We start from the raw sequence: 22,313 nt of genomic DNA, 5'->3' as shown, positions 1-22,313 counted from the left end.
ATGGGGGGCCTTGTTCTTGCTGGGCACACAGCCCTGGAGGTGCTTGTGAGGGTGATGGCCTGTCCCAGCCCCTGGGATCTCAAGTCTCACGAAGTGAACGAAGTGAACGCTGCAGGTCTCCAGGGACCCTGGCTCTCCCTCCCATCAGACTCGCCTCCTGGCTCACTCACACCCCTCCCCTCTCTCCCTCCCTGCTTCTTTACTGGCATCCCACCAGCTTTTGTCTCTATAATACCCTGGGTCAGGAGCTCTCATCCCACAGGAAACAGGCCCAAAGAGATCAGAGGACTTGGCCAAAGGTCCTCAGCGAGTGGATGGCAAAGATAGGATCCCAGCTCAGGGTCTCAGATTCAAATTCTACTGAATGAAGAGCAAACTGAAAGCTGCAAATGGATGATACCAGAGGAGTTAGAGGAGGGGAACTACTGACCATCCCCATTCCTCCGGAGGACTCTCGCTGCCCCTCTCTCCACACCAGCAGGAGAATGGCAGGACAGAGAAGGGCTAGGCCAGCAGGACCCTGCAGCGGGGAAGCTGGGTTCCTAAGGCTGGAATGATACTATATATTTTTTTCCTCAATTAGGCTGGGGACTGTCCAGTAAGACCATCCAGGAACTGGCTATTGTACCATGGTCCCCTTATTCACAAGGGCTGTTTCAAGAACCCTAGTGGAAACCTAAAACCTCAGATAGTACTGCTCCCCATATATACTGTGCTTCTCTATATGTACAAACCTATGATAAATCTTAATTTATAAATTAGACATAGTGAGATATTATCAACAAGAACAAAGTAAAATTCAATGAATATGGTAATATGCTGTAATAAAATTTATGTGAATGTTGTCTCTTAAAATATATCTTATGGTACTTTCACTTTAACAGCTTAAAGAAAGAAAGCACTTAACAGCTTCTCTCTGGCATACCCAAGTTGCCAATTTTGCTACCCTTGCACTTTGGAGCCATTATTAAGTAAAACAAAGGTTCAACACAAGCACTGCAGTACCAAAACAATTGTTCTGATGACTGAGAGCTACTAAATGACTAATGAGTGGGTAGCATATACAGCATGGAAACCCTAGACAGAGGGATAATTCAGATCTCTAGTGGGATGGAGAACATCACCAATTACATACCTGTAATCCCAGCTACCTGGGAGGTTGAGGCAGGAGGAATACAAGTTCAATACCAACCTGGGCAATTTAATGAGATCCTGTCTCAAAATAAAACATTTTTACAAAGAGCTGGGGATGTAGAATCAATGGTATAGAGTGCTTGCCTGAGTTCAACCCTCAGTTCAGCAAAAAAATAACATAAAGGGGCTGGGATTGTGGCTCAGCGGTAGAGTGCTCGCCTAGCACGTGCAAGGGCCTGGGTTCGATCCTCCGCACCACATAAAAATAAATAAATAAAATAAAGGTATTGTGTCCAACTACTTCTAAAAAATAAATATTTTTTAAAAAATAACATAAAACTTTTGGCTAGGCATGGTGACACATACCTGTAATCCCACCTACTGGAAGGCTGAAGCAGGAGGATCTCAAGTTCAAGACCAGCCTTTCAGTCGAAATAATAATAACTTAAACCCAGTGAATGGTTACTGTGTGCCATCGATTTTCGAGTACTAATTTGGCTCTCACAACAACTCCATGAGTTGGGTATCATTAGTACCCCCATTTTAAAGGTAAGGAAACTAAGGCACAAAGAGTTTAAGCCTTTCTCCAAGGCCTGGTAAAAGGCAGAGCCAGGATCTGAACCCAGGTGGACCAGATGCAGTTTGTGCACTTAACCTCTCTGCTGTACTGTTAAAAACTGGGAGGGAGCCTGATACATGCTGGTGACATGTCCTCTACCCTCCTGTTCAAGCACAGGCCTACTCACTAAAGCCTAACTGTCTCAACTGGGAGCACCTAGACTCAGATGTGTCACTGTGCCTGTCTCAGCACAGTGCGTCCCATGGAGCCCCTGGATCCTTGCAGACTTCATACTTAGGCCCAGGAGTACCTCCAACCACATAGGCATGTCCAGGAAGGGGGCCCAGGTTGGCCCAAGTCACTCTGCTCACAGATGCTGAAGCCAGGTAACTGTATTGGGGGGCTGAGGTCCATGTGGTCTGAGAGGGGAGCTGGTTCCCAGTTCCAACTCTCTTGGATCCTAAGTTTTCTCCCAGATAATAAAGGCAGGAGCCCAAGTTCTGTCCCAATTATCGTTCTCTCTTGTTTTTGTCCTGGACAATAGTCCCCTCCCAGCCTCCTAATCTGCTCTGTCTACCACAAAGGCAAGGGATTAGTTTACAGCCCCTTCCTGCCTCAACTCTTAGAATCCCTGGACACCTGATCCAGCCCCCCCATCCTCAAACACACCCACCCCGGGGGCTGCCCCAGATCTGAAGCTGAGGGGGAGGGAACAAAGACTAAATGCATATACCTGTACTGTTCATGGCCCCTGCAGAGCGCCCCCTGCAGGTAGGGACTCACACTGGAGAGTGTGCGAGTGCACCTGTGCATATTTGAAGTGGGGGTGTGTGTGAGGTAATCCTGAAACAAAGACGACCCCTAGCACAGATCCTATTGGCAGGAAGTCCCTGCCCTAAGAGACTTCTCCCTCCTAATGATGGAGAGAAGTGTGGATCTTGTCCTCAAGAACTCCTGAATCTGATGAGATAGAAAACCCCTGTCAAATGGACAGAGGGACATACAAACAGAGTATGGAACACCTGATAAAAATAAAAAAACAGGGAATAAAATCACACCTCCTATGTGCTAAGTGCTCTCCCAAACAGGACTGTGCTTCATATAACAACTCATCAGGGAGAGGACGATTACTCCATCTTGCAAATGAGTGCAATCCCAGCTCTCCTCACGCTGAGGCCTGTGTTTTGTTTTTTGTTTTGTTTTGTTTTGTTTTTTTAACCTGTGCATCAAAACTGCCTGACCCGGAGCTCCTGTACCAACGTCAGTCAGTCAAAGCCTTCCCTCCTCTGTGCCCAGACTGCTGTGTGTGTCTGTCCCTACCCCAGGCACCTCTCACATCCCACAAAGTGTCTGCTATTTGTTTTTGTTTGGATACTGAGGATTGAACTCAGCACTCAACACTGAGCCACATCCCCAGCCCTTTTTTGTATTGTATTTAGAGACAGGGTCTCACTGATTGCTTGGCGCCTCACTGTTGCTGAGACTGGCTTTGAACTTGTGATCCTCCTGCCTCAGCCTCTGAGCAGCTGGGATTAAAGGCATGTGCCTTGGCTCCTGGCTAGTGTCCATTATTTATATGGTTGCCTTATCTCTTAGCTCTGAGTTTCCACAGCAGAGGAAAGTGATGGATTTTGAAGTCCCCCAAACTCAATTCACCTTTGCTCTATCTCTACATCATGTAGCCCCCTCATCTGAGAGAGGGGATAGCCACTATCCTGGCCTCACACGGGAAGATTCATGAGAAAATCCTTAACACAGTGCTTCACAGACAGCAAGCATCCTGTCCGTGTCTGTCAAATAAGTGAATGAGTGACTGAATAAATGTTTGTTCTGCACGAGAACTTGTGGGTTCAAGTGGCATTATCACTGTCACAGACAAGGGAGAGGAGGGACACTGCAGCCTAAACTGGTACCAAAAAAAAAAAAAAAATTCCAGATAGTGCCTAGGTCAACCTAGGAAGGCCTCCCTCCTATAGGAGGTGTTAAAAGCCTTTTAGTGGCAGCTGCTCTTGGCCTGTTTCCCAGGAGCCAGTGATAACTCAGGTAGGGGGCAATTCAAACTGCACAGTTGGAATAAACCTTGGTGTGTTGGGTCCCATTTTCCTGGCTCCCCCACTTATTCCCCCACCAAAAAGGAAGCACTCCCTGACCTGCAGTGACCCCAGCAATATATTGGGCCAAGGTGCTAGACGATGACAGTGCTAGACGCCTTTGCACCACAGCTTCTCCCTGCTTCCCCCTCCATCAGCCCATGACGTTGGCCTTGGGCCTGGGGACCACATCCAAATCCCAGACATGGTGCAATGGAAGACACTCAACACTTCCCTCCCAGCCTGCCTCAGTCTGGACACCCTTGGGGATATTTTCACCTCCAGCACCTCCAAGGGCAAAGGGAAGGGACAAGCCAGGCGTGGTGATGCAGGCCTGTAATCCCAGTGGCTCAGGAGGCTGAAGCAGGAGGGTTGTGAGTTCAAAGCCAGCCTCAGCAATAGCATGGTACTTAACAACTCAGGGTCTCACTCTCAACAAAGTCCTAGAATAGGCAATGCTGGGTAGACAAGATGAAGGGCCACTTTATGATTGCTTCAGTTTCTACTTCCAAATGTCTCTCTCAAGGGGAGACCAGAATGCATAGTAGTTCCCATGTGCTCACTTTGTGCCAAACACTGAGCCAAACTGCAGACATCTTTTATGATTTATGCCCCTTTCAAGGCTAAGGAAGCTGAGGCTGAGCGAGGCAAAAAAAAAAAAAAAAAAACATGCTAGTTAGTGCTGAACCTGAGACTTGAATCCATGCCTGCTTGACTGCAAAACTGCACTCTTTCCTCTACAGCAATGCCTCCAGGTGTGCCAAGACCAGGGTCTCAGCCCCTAGGGTGGCCAGGTATTGCCTGGGGTTGGCTGATGCCTTCAGCCTGAGCAGCTTAGTCAATTGATCCCAGCTGCCAAATGCCTTGGATTGTTCTGGTTTGTTTTAAGTGTGTGCCCTGAGGAGGAAAGTCCTGCTCTGGAACATCCTGCTCCCCAGGGAGTGGGACAGAAAAGACTGTCAAGATGGAGGGACAATCACAGCCAATGTGGTTCCTCACTCTCTCCTGGGCTCATGGCTTTCTCTTCTAGAGGGTCTTCCTTGGCTACTCCCTGGGCTACATTCTTCTGGATCTCAGGACTCAAGCCTCTTCTCCTTGCCCCAAGCCTTGCTCCACCACCTGGTCCTCTTTCTCTTCTGAGCACCTATTGGTCAGCTGTTCACAGCTGGTCCTCTGTGGATGCTCCCACGATTACCTGGCACAGTGAGTTCACTCTTCACACATGCCTGACCTGTCTCCCCTGACCTGTCTCCCCAACCTCAGCAACAAGTAAGTCCTCAGCAAAAACCTTGATAGGCTCCATGCTCAGGGATTCTGCCGCCCCCTCCCCCACCAGAGTCCCCAGTTTCTGGGCTGAGCCCCAACACCTTTCCCTTTGAGCAACTGGTTAGCAGGAGGAGAAGGGCGTAAACTGCTGATTCTTCCCAGAAAGACTACCAGGGGCTGCTCAGCCTGGATTTAACATGTCCAGGTCCTGCCACACCCTGGAGCTCAGAAACTACCAGTTGTGAGTCCCTAAGAGGCAATATACTTTAGAGGTTAGGCGGGAGATTTTTTTTGGGGGGGGGGATTGGGTACCAAGGATTGAACTCAGGGGTACTCGACCACTGAGCCACATCCCCAGCCCTATTTTGTATTTTATTTAGAGACAGGGTCTCACTGAGTTGCCTAGCATCTTGATTTTGCCGAGGCTGGCTTTGAACTCACAATCCTCCTACCTCAGCCTCCTAAAGCCACTGGAATTACAGGCGTGCGCCACCACACCTGGCTAGGAGGGAGATTTTCTTGGCTAAAATCCCTGCACCAGCAATTACTGGCTGATGGTTTTAGGTAAACTCCTTAACATCTAAAAGTCTCAGTTTCCTCATCTGTGAGATGGGCCTAACACTGGGACCACCTTCACAGGCAGTTTAAGTCCTTGAATGTGCCACAGGGCAATCATCCCATAAATGCCAACTGGTACTGTGATTGGTTAAGCACACCCCAGGATGATGGCAGGTTCTGAGGCAGGTTTCCCTAGGCCCATCAGGGGTTTTCTAGGCTGAGCCCCATGAATGCATCTTCCGGATGACAGAGTGCCTTTCTGGAAGATGGCCATAACTCTGGGACTTCCACCAGGAAGGCATCCCCACTGCGCTTAGGAGAGACAGGAGAGGCCGAAAGCCCATTATGAGGTGTTGCCCCAGCCCCAGTTTCAGATTCAAGCCTTCCAATTAATCAGGGGAACTCTGATCCCCTAAGGCTGGGGAGAATTCAAGACAAGGGCGCAAGCCCCCACTGGAAGTTGCTGGAGGAAAAAGAAGATTGTGGCGGACTTGAAAAGGCTAGGAATGGGACACAAAGGGAACCTCCACTCCGGAGGTACCCCATCTTGGACAGCCTGCCCAGCCCCCACCTGCCTGCCGCCAGCCCGAGGCGGCCTGCTCTGGCATGGCTCCGGGGGGGCGCCGTGCCAACCCCTGAGCTCCCCCCCTCACCATGTCCTTTTGCTGCTTCCAAAATAACTCTCCACTCGCTGCCCAAGTTTGGCCTCTGGGCTGTTTTTCTCCTCCTGGGACCTGTTCTCCCATGTCTGAAGGGCGGCGGGAGAGACCTGAATTGTTGTTAGAAACCGGGGACCACCCCTTTTTTCCAATGGATTAGTTAGCACAAAGGAACTCCCACAATTCCCCAAGTCAATAAGTCCTTTTCAGTTTGGCTAAAAGAAGTTATTTGCAACCAGGAAAAGGGGTTGTAAATGTCTCCCCACCCTCAGCTCTTACACCTTCCCAGGGTGTCTGCAGCCCCAGCAGGACTCCTTATCCAAGGCCCTGCTCCCACCTGAGGGAGTTCTTAGCCAAAGGTCAGATAGCCCATTAGGGCGGAGCTCAGAGGAGAATCCACACAGCCCCTCGTGGGTATTCCCAGGGCAGAAATGAAGCACAGTCCCCAACACTCCAGCCACCATTGAAGTCCCTTGGACCCTACTGGAGAAGTCTCATTCCAAGGAACTCTGTTTCCGGGAGAAGCTGGGCACTGACCTGAAAGGCTAGCCTCTTCCTCTTTGGAGGGTCTCCCATCAGGCACTGCGCCTGGTCACATCTACTCCAGGGCTCCCCATGAGGAGGAGGCCCACTTCCTCTATCAGCCCAGCCCAGGAACCCAGGAGCAGAACTGGTTCCTTGAAAGGCCATTTCCACCAAGGTCAATGAGTGGGGGAAAGGGCAGGAAGAAAGGACTGGCCATCTGATGGGGGATGGGGCTTGCGAAGATGAGGCTCTGGCATCCCAAACCCCCACCCTGTCACAAGCAGCCCTGTGTTCCCTTTGGAGGCCTATTGCACATCTGTAGTTGAGGGCGTTGGTAAAAACAATATGAAGAATTAACATTTTTAAAAGTACTTGTAATATGAAAAGTAGCGTGCTTTGCTTTCTTCCTCTCCTTTGCTCCTCCTCAAGACCCTTCCAGGTAGGTACTGAGTGTTTCCATTTGCAAAGATTAAGAAATGGAAACTCTGGCGAGGTGGAGTGATGTTTCCAAAGATGGCGGAGCTGCTCAAGCCTGGGCACCAGACTCCAGAGCCCACGACCCTACCCATGACCCTGCGGGGCGCCCCCTCGGGTGCCCTCTCCTGGTCCCTGCTCTGCCCCTGGTGGCCCTCGGTCAGCTTGGGGAGCAGGCTGCAGCGCGTGTGGGGCCATCGGGGTTGAGAGCCCAGGGACTGGGGAAGGCGGGTGGAGTGGGGCGGGCTGGGGGCCAACTCCGCTCTGAGCCAGGCTTTCTTCTCCTCCGCCAGCCGCCCCACCCGGCCGCGCCCCGTGCCCACTGCTGCCAAAGCCGAGAGGTTTCCTTTTTCTTTTGCCTAGGGCTGTTTCCTGCCTTTCCTTTGAACTGGGGTGTTGGCTCCCCCTCACATCACTCCTCCAGCGACACCCCTCCACCGTCCTCTGATGGGCTCATCCCCCCAGGCAAGGCTTTGGAGAAAGGCCGGCACAGGAGGTCCCAGAGGACCCCATTTCCTGGAATCCCTCCACCCCTCCTTCGCCCTCCTCTCTGCTCCGGTCTGGGTGCTGCCTGGATTCTCCCCGTCCCTCCTCCCTGCCCGCACACCCGCTGCCAAACACTGTCTGTCCTACATCAGCAGCAGGGGACTCAGTGGATGTCCCCCTGCCTCTCTTACTTTCTAGTTTTCAGCCAAATGTGGGGACACTGAGGTCCAGGGAAGTTGTAGGACATGCGCAGGGTCTCCCAGCAATGGAGGGACTGAGGCTGAGAACTCAGGAACCCCAAGTTTCCAGGGGCAGCAGCGGGCTCTTAGAGTCCCTTCGAAAGGCACCTGAGGCCCAGGTGGGACAGGAGACCTGACCTCAGACCCTACACATCCTCCCCAGGACCAGCTCTCCCCACGTGTTCTATGCTTCTTTATCTAAGAAGCCCTGTAGGGACCCATCTAGGACACACTGGGAAGCAGGCTGGGGGGTCTTCCATCAGTCACTCCCCTCCCCTCCCCTGAAGCCCTACATTGTACTAGACAGTTAAAAAAAAAAAAAAGAAAAACTAAAGGCACTCTGGGTCCCCAGCACAGCTCATGCTGTCTCCTTGCCAGCCAGTCTCTCCCCATCCCCAACAGACACACACACCTGTCCCACACCTGTCATAGAACGCGCTGCTCTTCTTCCAATGCTAGCTCCAGGACTTCCTCCTCCAGAAGTCTTCCATGACTAATGCCTCCTGGCCCTGGTCCCCGAATAACAACACTGGCTAACACTTCCCATGGGCCAGACCCTCTGCCAAGCCCTCTACAAACATTACCTCAGTGAATCCACACAGCAACCCTTTGAGACAGGTATTAGCTCCATTTGCAGACCAGGAAACTGAGTCACAGAAGTGCCCATGAACTGGCCCAGGTTCACATAGCTGGGAAGCAGTGATCTGAGCCCTGTACCAATATGACCAATGCCTGTCTCCTCAGCCCTCTGCTTTCTTCCTCCAGCATCCTGTCTCTATCTCTTTGGTTACAAACATCCCCAGGCAGTGATGAGCAGGCTGCAGTTTACCCTGTCTCCATTCAGACTCACCATCTAACCTTTCACACCAATCCAGTGGTTCTCAGAGGCAGTCTTTCTTTTTCCTTCTTTTTTTCTTTTCTTTTTTTTTTTTTTTCACCAGGGATTGAAACGAGGGCTACTTTGCCACTGAGCTACATCCCCAGCCCTTTATTTTATTTTGAGACAGGATCTTGGTAAGTTACTGAGGCTGGTCTTGAACTTGTGATCCTCCTACCTTAGCCTTCTGAGTTACTGGGTCTACCAGTGTGCACCCCCACACTCAGTTCACAGGCAGTCTTAAAGGGAGTGACTTCCAAGAAAGGAGTGAGTAGTCTATTGTGGGTTCCATGGAGCAGAGGCCCCTTCCTTAGCCCCAGTGGCCATGTGTGAAGGAAGTGGTTGCTTGGGGGTGACTGCTAACATGGATGAGCCTCAGATCTTTTGCAGCTAGCTTCCCAAGACAACTTTTCTCACACCACCTATTTCCTAATACTGTTCAGCTTTAGGGCAGAAAAGGGGGGACTCCACAGCATTACCTAGATTCTCCTACTCTGAGACAATTCTGTTTTATTTTCCCAACAAGTATTTGCTGTGATTTCCTTCTCTTGGTTCTGTGCATATTTGACGGGACAGAGCAAGAGGGCATCGTGCCTTCTCACTGTTGCACCCAAGCACTGTGGCTCCATCTTCCCCTAGGTGCATTCCTGAAAGAGCCAGCTAGTGTCACTGGGCCCTGCCGAGGTGACAATGTTTAGGAGGAAGGAAACTTTAAAAAGAGAGACCCCTGAAGGGCTATAAAGGAAATCTGTCCTTCCAACCTTGATCAAACGGGACTGGCATTGGGCTCTGAAGTATTCATAATTTTTGGACTTGAGTGTCAAAGCAAAGGACATAAAGACTCGCTGATGTTCCCTGAAACTGGAACAGAAGGAATGAGGAAAACTACACCGTGAAAAGTAAAGCCGAGAAGGGACGCTTACGCCGGGTGGGGAAGCAGATGTCAAGTGATTCGTACTGGGACAGAATGAAGGAATGCAGAAGAGGACCCATAGGTATCTTCTGCAGCTCACAGGCATTTCCCAACATTGCTGACAAGGGAAAGGAGCCCCAGGACCCCCCAGGCCTAGCTCTTCCCAATGCCCTCACCCTCACTCCACCTTCAGATGAGCTGGGCTGCTCTCTGGAGAGGGTAAAGAAAGAAGACTCTCTGAGTCACCTTCAGGACACCATCCACCACCCTCCACAGCCCACGGCAGCGGGCACAGTCCTCTCCACTTCCCTCCAATATTCCTGATCTGTGTGCTAATTCCTCACGTTGCCTCAGACTCCATCTCCTCCCCTCTCCCAACTCAGAAGCTTTCTCATGTCTTAAGAGGGAGCAGCTTTCTCAGCCTCCAGGGAGACTCAGGACCAGTTCAGAAAATCCTACCCCCACGGAACCCAAAAGTAGTTCATGTGTCCAAGGGAATTGTGTCCAGATACTAGAGGGAACCTATGAGCATGGATGGCGGGATGTTGGGACCCCAAAAGCGGCACTCTCCCTCCTTCCCAATTCCTACCTGAAAAAGGATCTCTGACCAGTGTAGGAAGACTTGGGAAAGGAGTCTGGACGGATCAACCTTTGAAACCCATGCAAGTCTGTTCCAGAGACTGGCTCAACAGAAGTTACTTCTAAACTCGTTTTAGCTGCAGGATCCTGTCTTCAGATGAAACAATATCATATGCCCCAGTATATAGAACAGCAAGAAGTGGGGGTGCTTTGTTGTAACTGGGGTGGGGTTGGAGCCTGCCTGACTCTGCCAGCTGCTGTGGCACATTTAAAACGCCATAGGACTCTGCTCACAGTTTCTGTCTTGTTTTCCTGTGTGGTCCCTGCTGTCACTCCCTGGATATACAGGGCTCAATTTACCTTTCTGGAAGATGGACATTATCTTCTCCTTTTCCTTCCCTCCCCTGGCTTATAGCCTGTGTTTTTTGGAGCAGCGGGGGATATTCCAACTGGGAACAGGGAGATTGGAGGGCAGACCCACCAAAAGTTGCAATTTAGGATCCTTCACGACTACCAGACATTGCCAACCCTGAGAGCTCTGGTCCCATTTAGCTCAACACACTCTTTCGGGGCCTCTATATAGACTAGCCAGCTCCACCTTCCTCAGAGGGCCTCTGTCCTGGAACTCCAAAGCTATGTGGAGCCTCTCTCAGGCCAGAAAGAATTCTGGGATCCTATCCCAGGTAGATCCCAGACTTTACCACCTGCTCCACCTTCTCTCAAGAAAGGTGGTGGCGCTGGGCTACGTGGGGGAGCACAGATTGAGGAGATTCTCTTTCCCTAGAGCAGAGGTGGGAGGAGCCAGGTGGTCTGGAAAGTTCTCTCATCCCCGCCTTCTGACCAAGTGGTGAGCAGCCAGAGCCCCTGGCCCCTCAGTTCTGAGAGAAGCTCCTCGAAGCCATCCTCAGGACAGCCGCCCCCAATAGGGTCCCCTTCACTCACCATCTCACCCCAACATAGACTCTAAAAATGGTTCTCTGGTTTTCAGCCCCAGTGCCTGCCCACAAATTAGTGTCTCCAACACAACCCTCCAGAGACTGGACTTCAGGGAGGCTCCTGGGGTGGAGGGAGGGGGCAGGGGCCTGAGCAAAAGGAGATGCCATTGGCAATGTCCCTTTCTGAGAGATGACCGAGGGTGAGGCTCCCTCCCAGCTTTTGGGACCCCTCACCAAGGCCACCCAGCCTCAGTGTGCCAGCCTTGCTCTCCTCCTGGAGCCAAGGATGGTGCCCCATTCTCCCCACGGGAGTGCACTTCCTCATCTTCCCCACCAATCCAGTCAGTTTTGCCCTCAGTCACCCTGCTGGCCACTGCTCTGCTGGGGAAAGCAGAAAGAGGAGAGGTCACCCCTACACTCATTATCCCTCCTGCTCAGGGTCCAGAGCCCACCTTGCCAGACCTAGACTCCCACAGAAACCCCACAACACACAGGTGCCAAGTGGGAAACCCAGCAAGGGAAGCCCAGGCTCGATACTCCCTTGACCCTTAGTCTCAGACTTTACTCCCCTCCCCAGCTCTGCAGCGGTGGACTTGGAAGGGCAAGAGCCCTCCCGGGATACCCATACCACCTTGCACCAACTAGGCAGGTGCCCTAGACTATTGCCACAACAGTGCAAGCCGGCAGCCAGTAGGAGCAGGGGGAGACCTGTGGCGAGTACTCACAGGTATGCCGTCAGGGGGTCCAAGTCCACTGGCACAGTGGAGAGCCCGAGCTCAGAGCAGTCGGCTGACAGCATGATGCCATCCTCCTGGCAATGGCAGGGGACCGGACAGGCAGCACGCCCCGGGCCCAGCTGGGGGACGCCGCCTGCGCACGGGGAGGCGCACAGCGCGGCGCAAAGCCACAGCGCCAGGAGCCCGAGCGGGCTGGGCATCTCGGTGGCTGGGCTGCGGGGCACCTGGCAGGCGCACAGGCGCAGTGACCGCCGCTGCTCGCCTCCTGGTCCGGCGGCCAGGCCGGCAGGCTGCACCGTCGGCGGGGACTGTCCCGCGGGCTCTCCTTGGCGTCGGCGGCAGCGGCGGCAGCGCAGGGACCGTGCAGTCAGAGAGGGGCAGGCATTGTTGAGTGATCTTCGTTATTCAGTTTCACAGGCTGGGCTTGGCAAGGGAGGGAGACACAGGCGGAGGAGGAGTCAAGGAAACTTTCTACGCTGCTCGCTCCCCTTCCCTCCTTCCTTCCGAGCTGGCAGGAATTTCATCCAGGAAAGGGGGGAAAAGAGAAGAAAAAGAAAAGAAAGAAAAAATAAAAGGAAGAAAACAAATTCAGAGCTTGGAAAGTTCAGACCTGCACTTGTTTGGAAAGAGTGCCCCAGAGCTGGGGTCCGATGGACTCCAGCCCCTCTTCTTTTTAGGACAGCCACGGGATCATAGGGACCCGGGGGAGGCCCTTGGGAGACATCTCAGTTCCCATAGGCCCCTAGTCCCTCCACAAGGGTCTCCACCTGAGGGACCTAAGACCCAAGAGAAGTGATTTGTTCAAGGTCACACAGCCCATTGGAGGGCAACTGGAACTGGAGCACGGGTCAGCCCTCCTCACCTCGCTAGTGTCAGAGACGGGAGAGGGGGAAGTGAGGGGGCTGTCCTGGAAGGGACCAGGCTGGGGAGATTCCAGGGAAAGTAGGGATGAAAGGTTGTGGGCTGTGAGGAGCCTCCTCACTGAGAGGCCATGCCACCACACGGAAGAAACAGGTGTGGGTTTCCACCCAGTGAGTGTACAGTGAATGGAAATGCATTCAAGTAGTCTCTGTCAAGTTAAAGGTCTGGGGATCAGGTTGATCCTGCAGGTTCCCAGGACCCAGGAAGGCTGAGGGGCTGGGGGATGCCCAGCTGGTTGTCAGAGCCTGCCAGAAAGTCAGCATCTTGGCGCCACCTGGAGGCTCAATGCTGTATCTGCACCTGAACCACCTAGATGCTCAAACAACAGGATCTTCCCTGGCGGTCTCTGGGACCTTCCAGAGCTAGGACAATAGTGGCTAAAACTGGAGTCAAGACCCTGTTCTCTCCTTAGATGATGGTGGGTTGGTTATTCTTCCTTCATATGGCCTCTTGTTTTCTCTGCTTTCCTGGTTTCTCTCTGAGCTCCAGTGCTCCGCCCAGTTTCTCCAAGTCTTCCCTGGTCGGTCCAGAGTATTTTTCAGAGCTGGGCAAGGTGGCGATGCCTGCAATCCCAGTGACTATAGAGGTTGAGACAGGAGAATTTCAAGTTCAAGGCCTGCCTAGGCAACTTAGCAAGACCCTGGTTAAAAAAAAAATAAAAGACTGGGCTGTAGCTCAGTGGTAGCATGCTTTCCTAACTTATGCAAGACCCTGAGTTTAATCCCCAGTTCTGCAAAAACAAAACATCAGAGTGTACACCAGGAACATGGGAGCTCAGAGGCAGCTATGATTCCTTCCACCCTGTACTTCCATGTCCCAGGACCCTCTCATTGATCCCTTTCCACTCTCTGCTAACCTCCTGGGGTTACAGCCAGCCAAGAGCCAGTAGACCCTGATCTTAGTACTCTAATTCAGATCATGGCCCAGAAAGTAGATGAGCTCTTAGGAAGGCCAGAGGATGGCACCATGTAACTCTAAAGACCACAGATAGAAGTCCTCTGCTCTGTGGCAGAAAGCCCCCTCAGGGAGGCCTGTGTTTCTGGTCTTACTCATCCACAGCCTTGGCTTCTCCCCACTCCTACTGTTCCAGTGTGAGGGGTCCAGACTGGAAAAACCATTGTTGAGCCCTGTTGCAGCCTCATAAGCAGACCCTTGAGGTGGGCTTAGGTAGCTCAGAGCTGCCTCCAGTTGCCTATGGAGGACGATCATAAAGGGGCCAATCTCTTGGGTTCCTGATAAACATGGTTATGAAGAAGACATTGACATTCATTCCTCCTGGGGAACCATAGGAGTTTAAATTCATTCTGGGAAGGTTCCTAATGGAGCAAAAATCCCTACCTTTGTTCCTCTTTCCTAACCAGGCCTGAGGAGGATCCTCTCTGACCTCTGGCCTTTGCAAATTACTAAGAACTCAAGTTGGCCAGTGAGAATACTGTACCCTCCTCCATGTAGGGCTGTTGGGGGGTTAACTCAATTTAGGGGAGGTCTGTGCTGATTTGTCAAGCTTTCTCTGTGTCCTCATAGGGCCTTCCACCTGGGGCAATCAGTGTCCAGCAGTAGACACCCCTCCATCCTGACCCAGAGGCAGGTGTGGGCTCAGAGCACTCATATCCTGTAGTGCACAGTCCAGTCTGGGACAGTCAGCCTCATCCGGTCTCCTGGCTTTTCCCTTCTGCACTTCCTCTCATTGCTTCTTCCTCCATCTCCTTCCTATGTGGAGGGAAGAAGGAGGAGACTGCAAAGGAACAGGGAAAACTTGGCCACTGTGGTCCGAGGGTCAGCCCTGATTCCTGCCTTCCAATGGGACTGTCAAACCTCTACCCTGGAAAGGAGCCGGCAGAGACTCTAGCAGGTAAAGGCTAGGGTTGGCAGGAGAAGGAAGGTCAGGAACCAGACAAATCCTACTTCATTCAGGGCAGGTGGGTGGGGAGGGGGCGCAGTGAGTTCCAACGAATCCCGGAACTAGTGGCACAGGATGCTAGTGGTAAAGAGATGAAGTGTGAGGAGACTGGGAAACTGGGAACCTGGAGGAGTGGGGAGTAGAAGAGCTTCGGGGCAAAGGCCAACAGCTTACCGGCTGTAGCTCCCTGGCTCAGCGGGACCCCAGGCATCACCTCCCATCCCTGCTCCATGTTTGCCAACAAGGCCTTGTGTTGAGCCCATGTCAGGGGATGGACAGACAGAATGCTTAGCTCAGGCTTGACTACAGGCTTTTATTCAACAACTCTGTTGCTTCACAACCAGGCGCCCAGGGAAACCAGGCCTAGGTCATCTTGCGGGGACTGGTCCTCCATGGCTGGAAGGGCACAGGCTGCTTCTGGACTCAGGTCATCCCATTCATCAGTGCGCTATTCAGACAGTTGTAGAGGTAGATATACTGCTCCTAGGGATAGAGATGAACAAGGAGGCTCAAACCTGATACAGAAAGGTCAGTCCCCTGTGTCCCCTAACCCCTAGGGCTCCATCTGGGCCAGTAGAGTGGTCCATAGCGCCACCTGGTGGTGACATGCATGGTGCCGCCTAGAGGCAGCCTGTGGCTGGGACAGAACCCTCCCAGTGCCTTCCCACATCTGAGCCCGTGCTGCCTCTCACCAGTGTTGGGGTCATGAGCCCACAGGCCTGTGACTGCTGCAGGGCCACGTTAAAAACATCCACCGTGCTTTCAGTCTCTGCCTGCTGCAGTAACTGCTCCATGGCCAGGAAGATGCCCAGCTGGGTCATGCCCTTGCTGCAATTGACTTAGAGTTGGATGGGGTAGCTGGAGGGGAAGGGAGGGGAGAGGGGATCGAGGGCACATGGAGAAACAAAACCGGGGTCCAGAGACTGGGAAAGACCCTAGGTATTTTGGTCAACTGGGCTGAGGCAGAGAGGGGACAAATCCCTGTCATGTCACCGAGGACAGGGCAAGGTGCTGAGTAGACAGGGACATTGGAAGACTATGTCATTTAGACCCATGACCCAAGCTGGACTCAGTAAGATGTGTCCACAGCACCTGGAGTGGCTGAGCAGTGTGCTCGGCTTCTTGCTTTTGCCCCGGGAGCAGCACTGACCCACGGCGGCCAGGAAGGGCAGCAGGGTGGTGGCGGGCAGCTCGTGGCCAGGCTCCCAGCATGGTAGCTGCAGATGCTGCACCTGCCTCTCCTTCCTGCTCTCCCCCTGGGCAAAGACACAGTCAGCACTGGTGCCCAGGAGGGCAGAGGGAAGCCAGCCAGGACTCTGCCCACCCCTAGCCCAGCACCCCATGCCCCATGGCCTCCACACCTACATGTGTAACCCTGAAGAGAGTACAGGGCCAGCCAGCTGTGTTGCTCTCGGCCACCCAGTGCACTGTCACCATGTCTGTAATGATGGGCTGCTTCTCCGATGGCCAGAATTCCTGTGGCTGGGACCAAATGAGGACTGCTCAGGCAGCTTCCTGAAGTCCTCACACACGTTCTGGTCACACACATTCCCCGAGCTCTGCCCCAACTCCTGCAGCCACCCATCCTCTGTTCCTGTGCCCCCTCACCTTCTCCTGGGTCTCAGATGAGCACAGGGAGACCAGCACAAGGGCCCCATGCTCCCACACCAGATCCCAGAGTTCCTCTGGCCCCGCAGGGCCTGTCAGCACCACGTGGTCACAGCCAGAAGGCCCACCCTGCAGAGCACGGCCAATTGGTTCTTATGGGCTGAGGAGTCCCCTGCCCACCCCACGGCTCTAGGAGACGCCAAAGCCCCATCCCCAGGCTGGGAAGCACAAATGGTCAGAGAGGGCAAGCAATAGGCCAGCAGGACCAGCATCTCACAGGGAAGAGCCAGGCTTCCGGCATGTCGTCAGAAGGGCTTTCCTCCACCAGAGAAAACTGCACCTGAGAACGATCATCTGCAGGAAGACGGTGAGGGTGAGGTGGCCTCTGCCCTCACTCCCCACCCCAGGGCTCCCACTGAGACTCACAGGAAACAGTGCTGTCCTGCTGGTAGCCAGGAGGGGAGGTTGAAGAGCTGGCCTCATCCTTAATGGCCTGCAGGAGGAGCTGGGCGGAGACAGGCACTCTGAGGCTGGCCAGGGGAATGCCACCCTTGCCTGTCCCCCACTCCCTGGCCTGAAGTGTACCTGGTACTCTTTCAAGAAGCCAGCATTGCCATTGGCCGCCCTCCGGGCAAATGCCTGGGCAAAGTTCCTCACTGAGATAGGCCTGCACCTGTGGGGGGCGTGGGGCAGTGGTGAGAAGGCACTACAGGTTCCCCGGCTCTTGCTTCCACAATTCCTGGCTGTACTCATGACAGGAGCTGGAACCTGTTGGTGGGAAAGCACAGGGAACCACACCCCATCGGCCAGGGCCCAGGGGAGCTGGACTTACTCAGAGGTGTCAGAGGGTCCTTCCAGAATCCTGTCCATGATGCAACTGTGCAGGAAGATGTACTGGCTCTGGCAGAGGGAGAGAGCATCAGGCCTCTGGACGGGTATGGGCCAGCAGGGAGGCCACCCAGGCCCCAACCCCGGTACGAGGCAGGGATGTTAGCAGGGTAGACAAGAGAGCCATTTTGGAACCTTCCCATATGTCCCACGGTGTCAAAGCTGGCAGGACCCTGTCTATCCTTCCCTTTACAGAAAGGACCCCAGGGTCCTCTATAGTTCCCTATGAGCTCCTTCTTCTGGTCTCTCCAGGCCTGTGGACCCCTCCCACCCACACCCTTGCAGGCTGCGCTGCCTAGCCCAGCGGCTGAGGCCCTCACCGGGGTCTGGATCATGAGGGGCCGGTGCAGCCGCAGCGCGTACACAGCATTGAACACATCTACCATCTGCTCCTCCTCCAGCTGCTGCAGCAGCCTTGACAGGGCCACGAAGGTGCCTGTCCGGCCCACACCCGCACTGTGGAAATAGCCCCCGTGTCCTCAGCTCTCCCCAGAGTCCCAGAGCCCTGCCCCCCACTCCGGACCAGGCAGCACCCCCCCAGCACTCCCACCTCCCGTCACCTGCAGTGTACCAGGACGGGCCCCGTGCCCTGGGTGACCCTTGCCTGCTCCCGAACCAGTTCCACAAAGGTGAGCAGGGAGCCGGGGGCCTCGGGGATGCTGTGGTCAGGCCAGGTGGTGAACTGCATCTGCTTGATCCTCCGTTGTTTTTGCTGGATTTCCTGAGGAGTGGGTGGGCCAGAGCAGGGACTCTGCTATTGCTCCTTGTCTTCCTAACCCCAGGGCCCTGTGCTCAGCCCTGAAACATCATTACCAGCTCCGAGGGCAGGAGTGAGGCCTCCGGCCTCAAAGCGTGGTAGTTATGTCCTCCCACCCGAGTAGATGCTTCCTGAGTGCTTGGGTCCTCCTGTAGCCTCCTACATTATCTCTGCCTACAGAGGGTGCCCAGGCAGCAGGGTGATTCTAGTCTCTGGCTTTCTTGTCCCAGGAGGTCATAGACTTACCAAGGGTCAGAGTAAGCAGCAAGTCCTGAGCTGCATGTGGCGTGGATCTCTTCTCACTTGGATCTCTCTTTACCTCACCATGTGACCCCTGCCCTCACCTCCTCTGCCTCTCTTCCCCTTCTTGAACCACCTATTCCCCTGGTAGTAGCCAAGTGCTGTGATACTTAGAAGAAAGGGGTCCATGGGGGCCCAGGAAGTGGGGTGCCTTCTCAGGGAGTCTCGGCACCTGGCTGGGGCTCCAGCGGGACCCTGAAGACGGGGAGTGCAAGGACCCTGCTGGAGGCTCATCCTCAATCTNCCCGCCCCGCCCTGCCCCCTGGGGCCCTCACATGCTGCAGTTGGAATTCCCTCTTGGTCCACTCATGCTCGGACTCCTCAGCCAGGAGGTGGATGGTAATGTGACCATGGGTAACAGGGCTGGAGTTGGCTGGCCAGTAGTGTTCACACAGCACCTAGGGACAGAGGGTAGAGAGGGGAAAAGATGGCTGTGGGCTCAGCCGTTACTGCCACCCCCTGCTTCACTGATTCCCAACCTTCTCTATCCATCTCTTTGGTTCCTTGCCACCTTGATGAGGCCACCTCCTCCAGAAATTCCCCTCCCCCAGCTGGGCTCCAGCACCCTCGCCCCTGGACCTTCATATGACCCTGAGGACTCTGAGAGAGCTTTTGGCTCTGTTGAGAAAGTGAACAGCTCCCGGACCTGGGAGCCTTCTGCCCTTCCTCAAGCTCAGTAGCCCCTCTGTCTCAGGTGCTACACTGAGCAGGGCACAGAGGCAGCATACCCCAGGCTTATAGAGGACAGGAGGCAGGCTGCCCTACATCCCCGTTCCCCTCCTAACCCCTTCCCCCTTCTCGCCCAGAGCAAGAAGCCAGTGGAAACTGAGTCAAGCTGGGAGTCTGCATACCTGGATCAGCCCTGTACCTCCCCATCCTAGGCAACCCTGGGGACCCCACCATCCGCCAGGCCTGATTGGCCTCTCTCCCATCTATTGGACCCACCCTGATAGAGGCTAGACCAAGAGGACCGTTTCTGCAAGGAGGATGTGTGCCACCTGGTGGCCATTCTGTGAACCTGCAGGGCACGCTCACCCTCCCGTTCTCCATGCCCACGGTCAGCATGACAATGATGTGGACATGCTGCTCCCACACCAGTCGCCAAAAGTCCTCCAGCGTTTTCTTGAGCGGTCCCTGGGTGGCGATGAATTCTTGTGGGTGGGTGTAGCCCTAAGGTGTGGGGTGAAGGGCAGAAACATGTGACATCTTGGTCCCCACCAAATAACAGCTTTCTATAGGACCATGTGTGACCTCCAGGAATGAGGACCCTGTATCCATGTGTAAGCACACGAACATGTTGAACTTCAGGAGCTCAAACCAGGAGGGGCTACTTTAGAGACACCACCACCCACTCACACCCTACGCCAAAGGAGAGAGAACAGCTTACGACAAAGTCACCAGACACTGAGTGTCAGAACAGTCTACCCAGCCCACCCTTCTTACGAGCCTGGAGTGGCCTTCCCAAAGCCAAATTCTACCTTTCTTCCATACTCACAAGCCTTCCATGTGTCTCCATTGCCCACCAAAGAGAATCCAAAGCCCTTGGTCTAAGGATCAAGATTGTCCTTAATCCTGCCCAATCTCCCTTTCCCATCTCCCTGTACCTGACACACCCAGGCCACCCCACCTTGAATTAGCACCACCAACACACACACACACGCACACACACACACACACACACACACTGCCTGTATGTTCCTGCCTGGCTGTTCTCTGAATGTTCTTCCAGCCAGAATAACCTTCCCCCTTTTTCTTCTTCTTTTTTTTTAATATCTTTATTTTATTTGATTGTTTATTTACTTATTTTTTATTTTTTTGTGGTGCTAAGGATCGAACCCAGGGCCTCGTAAGTGCTTGGCGAGTGCTCTACGGCTGCGCCACAACCCCAGCCCGACTTTACCTCTTTTTGCTCTTATCAAAATTCTATTCAACCTTCCAGAGATCAAATTCCCCCTCTGCTAGGAAGGCTTTCTTGATTTGCTTCCTCAGGTGGACCAAATTTTTTTCTTCTTCTATGTGCCCTAACAAGCACTATGCTTGTTCCCCTATTCCAGCACTTCTCACACTTTGTGGTAGAGGTCACACATATACACACACTCACACACACACACACACAACACCTGTGCTCCTTCAAAGGCTTGAAGATGGCTAACTCTACTGTGCCTCCGGTGGGCCCAGCATAGAGCCTGACATGCAGTAGACCCTCAAAAACATATCTGCTGCATGTCCTTAAAGAACAAGCTGGTGATCTTCATGGAAAACTGCTACAACTAGGGAAGGACAATAAATCCTGCAAAGCAACCCATGTCCCAAACAGATGCACCCACAATGGCCCTGCAGATGGTCCTTACTGGGATGAAGTTGGCATTGATATAGTCGGAATGGGGCTCTCCTTCCAGTGGGGTCAGCCTGACTCTGGAGTGGTCATCTGAAGAGAGGAAAAGCTGTTTATTCCGGGCCCCGGCACATGCAGCCTCCTCCCCAGGCCAAGCCCTTGCTTCTGCCATGTCCCCAGCCTGCCCCCAGCACTCACATGGGAGCACATGCGGGTAACGGTTCTTGGTGGTGTTGGCAGGGTGTTCAGCCTCCAGTCTGGGCTGCTCCCTGCCCACCTCCTTCAGCTCCTGCAGAGATGAGGGGCAGGCGCTGGATGATGAAACCCATCATCTCCCCGCACAACAGGAGCGGGCAGGGGTGCTGAGTGGGACATCGGGAGGCAGGCCCCCCACCAGCCTCAATGCCCCAGGGTCCTCCCTCCCCTGAGGCTGAGGGCAATGCAGGTCTTACCTCAAACTCCTGAAAGAAAGCCTCGTGTGCATGGGCACTCTTGGCCTCAAAGCTCTGGCGGAAGCTGTGGATAGGGATGGGCCGGTGGGTCCGCCTGGTGGGAGAAGAATGGAGTGAGCCCCCAGTCTTGGGCGTGCAGTCCTGCTTTCCCTCCCCGGGTGACAGAAATAGAACTGGCTGCACAGTCTGACTACAGGGTGCAGGGGGGCCTGGTGGAATTGTAGACCCTGAGCTCTGCCCCAGGTGTAGAACAGCCTTTCCAGAAAGTTCCTCTAATGCTCAGCCTGGTCTGCAAACTGCCAGTGTGGAAATTTGGGAAAAGGGAATGGAAGGGGAGGGGGCAGGGGACAGAAACTACACATGAATGCACACGAGTCTTTTAGACACCCTTGCAGGCCCTGAAGAGGGATCTGTACACAGCCCAGTGCTCAACTAATGCCAATCCAACAGGAAGTCAATATGAGGAGAAGAGATTCGACCTGACACGATCTACATGGTCAGTCAGAAAGCGGGTAAGGACTGGAGTAGGTAAATGTGATGGTTGATTTGTCAAGTGGTTGGGCCACAGTGCCCAGCCATGGGGTCAAAGGATATTGCTGTGAAGGTGTGTTTTGTTTTTGTTTTTTTAAATAAATACACGTAAGTTGGCTGACTTTGAATAAAGCAGATTACTCCTGCATATGTGGGTGACCTTATCCAACCAGCTGAAGATCTAATAGAACAAAGAATGACATCCCCTGAGTGAGAAGCCACTCTCCCAGGTGCCCCCTGCTGGCCTCCCTGCGTCTGTACCTACCCCGTAAGATTTTGGTTTTTGCTTTGTTTTTGTTTGTTTGTTTGTTTGTTCTTTGTTGTTTGGTGCTGGGGATTGAACCCAGAGTTGCCTTACCACTGAGCTAGACCCTAGTCTTTTTTTTATATTTTCAGACAGGGTCTCCCTAGCTGCCCAGGTTGGACTTGAACTTGAAAAACTCTTGCCTCAACTTCCCCAGTCACTGGGATCACAGGTATGAGCTACCACCCTTGGCCAGGTTTTAGACCTACCAAGCCTCCACAATCACATGAGCTGATTCTTTAAATCTCTCTCTCTCTCTCTCTCTCTCTCTCTCTCTCTCTTAAAC

At 53.5% G+C, this 22,313-nt stretch overlaps 2 protein-coding genes across 5 annotated transcripts in view; both read right to left on the bottom strand.

Moving 5' to 3' along the window:
* The window catches only part of Lgr6 (leucine rich repeat containing G protein-coupled receptor 6), a 117,394-nt gene extending 104,732 nt beyond the window's left edge, over window positions 1-12,662 (bottom strand). Inside the window, exon 1 of one of the 3 annotated variants that reach the window (XM_048809691.1) lies at window positions 12,020-12,662. In XM_048809691.1, the coding sequence (XP_048665648.1) occupies window positions 12,020-12,231 (212 nt within the window). In that variant the 5' untranslated portion in view covers window positions 12,232-12,662. The remainder of the gene's footprint in view (window positions 1-12,019) is intronic. The other 2 variants (XM_048809690.1, XM_048809689.1) reach the window with 2 other exon arrangements.
* A 2,483-nt stretch (window positions 12,663-15,145) lies between these two features.
* The window catches only part of LOC107140674 (receptor-type tyrosine-protein phosphatase V-like), a 21,997-nt gene continuing 14,829 nt past the window's right edge, over window positions 15,146-22,313 (bottom strand). Inside the window, exons 21-36 of one of the 2 annotated variants that reach the window (XM_015483842.2) lie at window positions 21,193-21,286; window positions 20,939-21,029; window positions 20,757-20,833; window positions 19,441-19,575; window positions 18,681-18,803; window positions 17,909-18,069; window positions 17,669-17,804; window positions 17,293-17,360; window positions 17,046-17,133; window positions 16,887-16,965; window positions 16,738-16,814; window positions 16,461-16,589; window positions 16,218-16,334; window positions 15,945-16,108; window positions 15,545-15,680; window positions 15,146-15,335 (exon numbers count right to left, since the gene is read on the bottom strand). In XM_015483842.2, coding sequence (XP_015339328.2) covers window positions 15,276-15,335; window positions 15,545-15,680; window positions 15,945-16,108; window positions 16,218-16,334; window positions 16,461-16,589; window positions 16,738-16,814; window positions 16,887-16,965; window positions 17,046-17,133; window positions 17,293-17,360; window positions 17,669-17,804; window positions 17,909-18,069; window positions 18,681-18,803; window positions 19,441-19,575; window positions 20,757-20,833; window positions 20,939-21,029; window positions 21,193-21,286 — 1,735 coding nt within the window. In that variant the 3' untranslated portion in view covers window positions 15,146-15,275. Of the gene's footprint in view, window positions 15,336-15,544; window positions 15,681-15,944; window positions 16,109-16,217; window positions 16,335-16,460; window positions 16,590-16,737; window positions 16,815-16,886; window positions 16,966-17,045; window positions 17,229-17,292; window positions 17,361-17,668; window positions 17,805-17,908; window positions 18,070-18,680; window positions 18,804-19,440; window positions 19,576-20,756; window positions 20,834-20,938; window positions 21,030-21,192; window positions 21,287-22,313 lie in introns of both variants that reach the window. The other variant, XM_048809688.1, reaches the window with a different exon arrangement.

This window comes from Marmota marmota, unplaced genomic scaffold (assembly GCF_001458135.2).
Source record: "Marmota marmota marmota unplaced genomic scaffold, marMar, whole genome shotgun sequence".
Classification (NCBI taxonomy): Eukaryota; Metazoa; Chordata; class Mammalia; order Rodentia; family Sciuridae; genus Marmota; species Marmota marmota.
The sequence above is the reverse complement of the archived record's forward strand: the minus strand, read 5'-3'. Positions and strand labels throughout refer to the sequence as shown.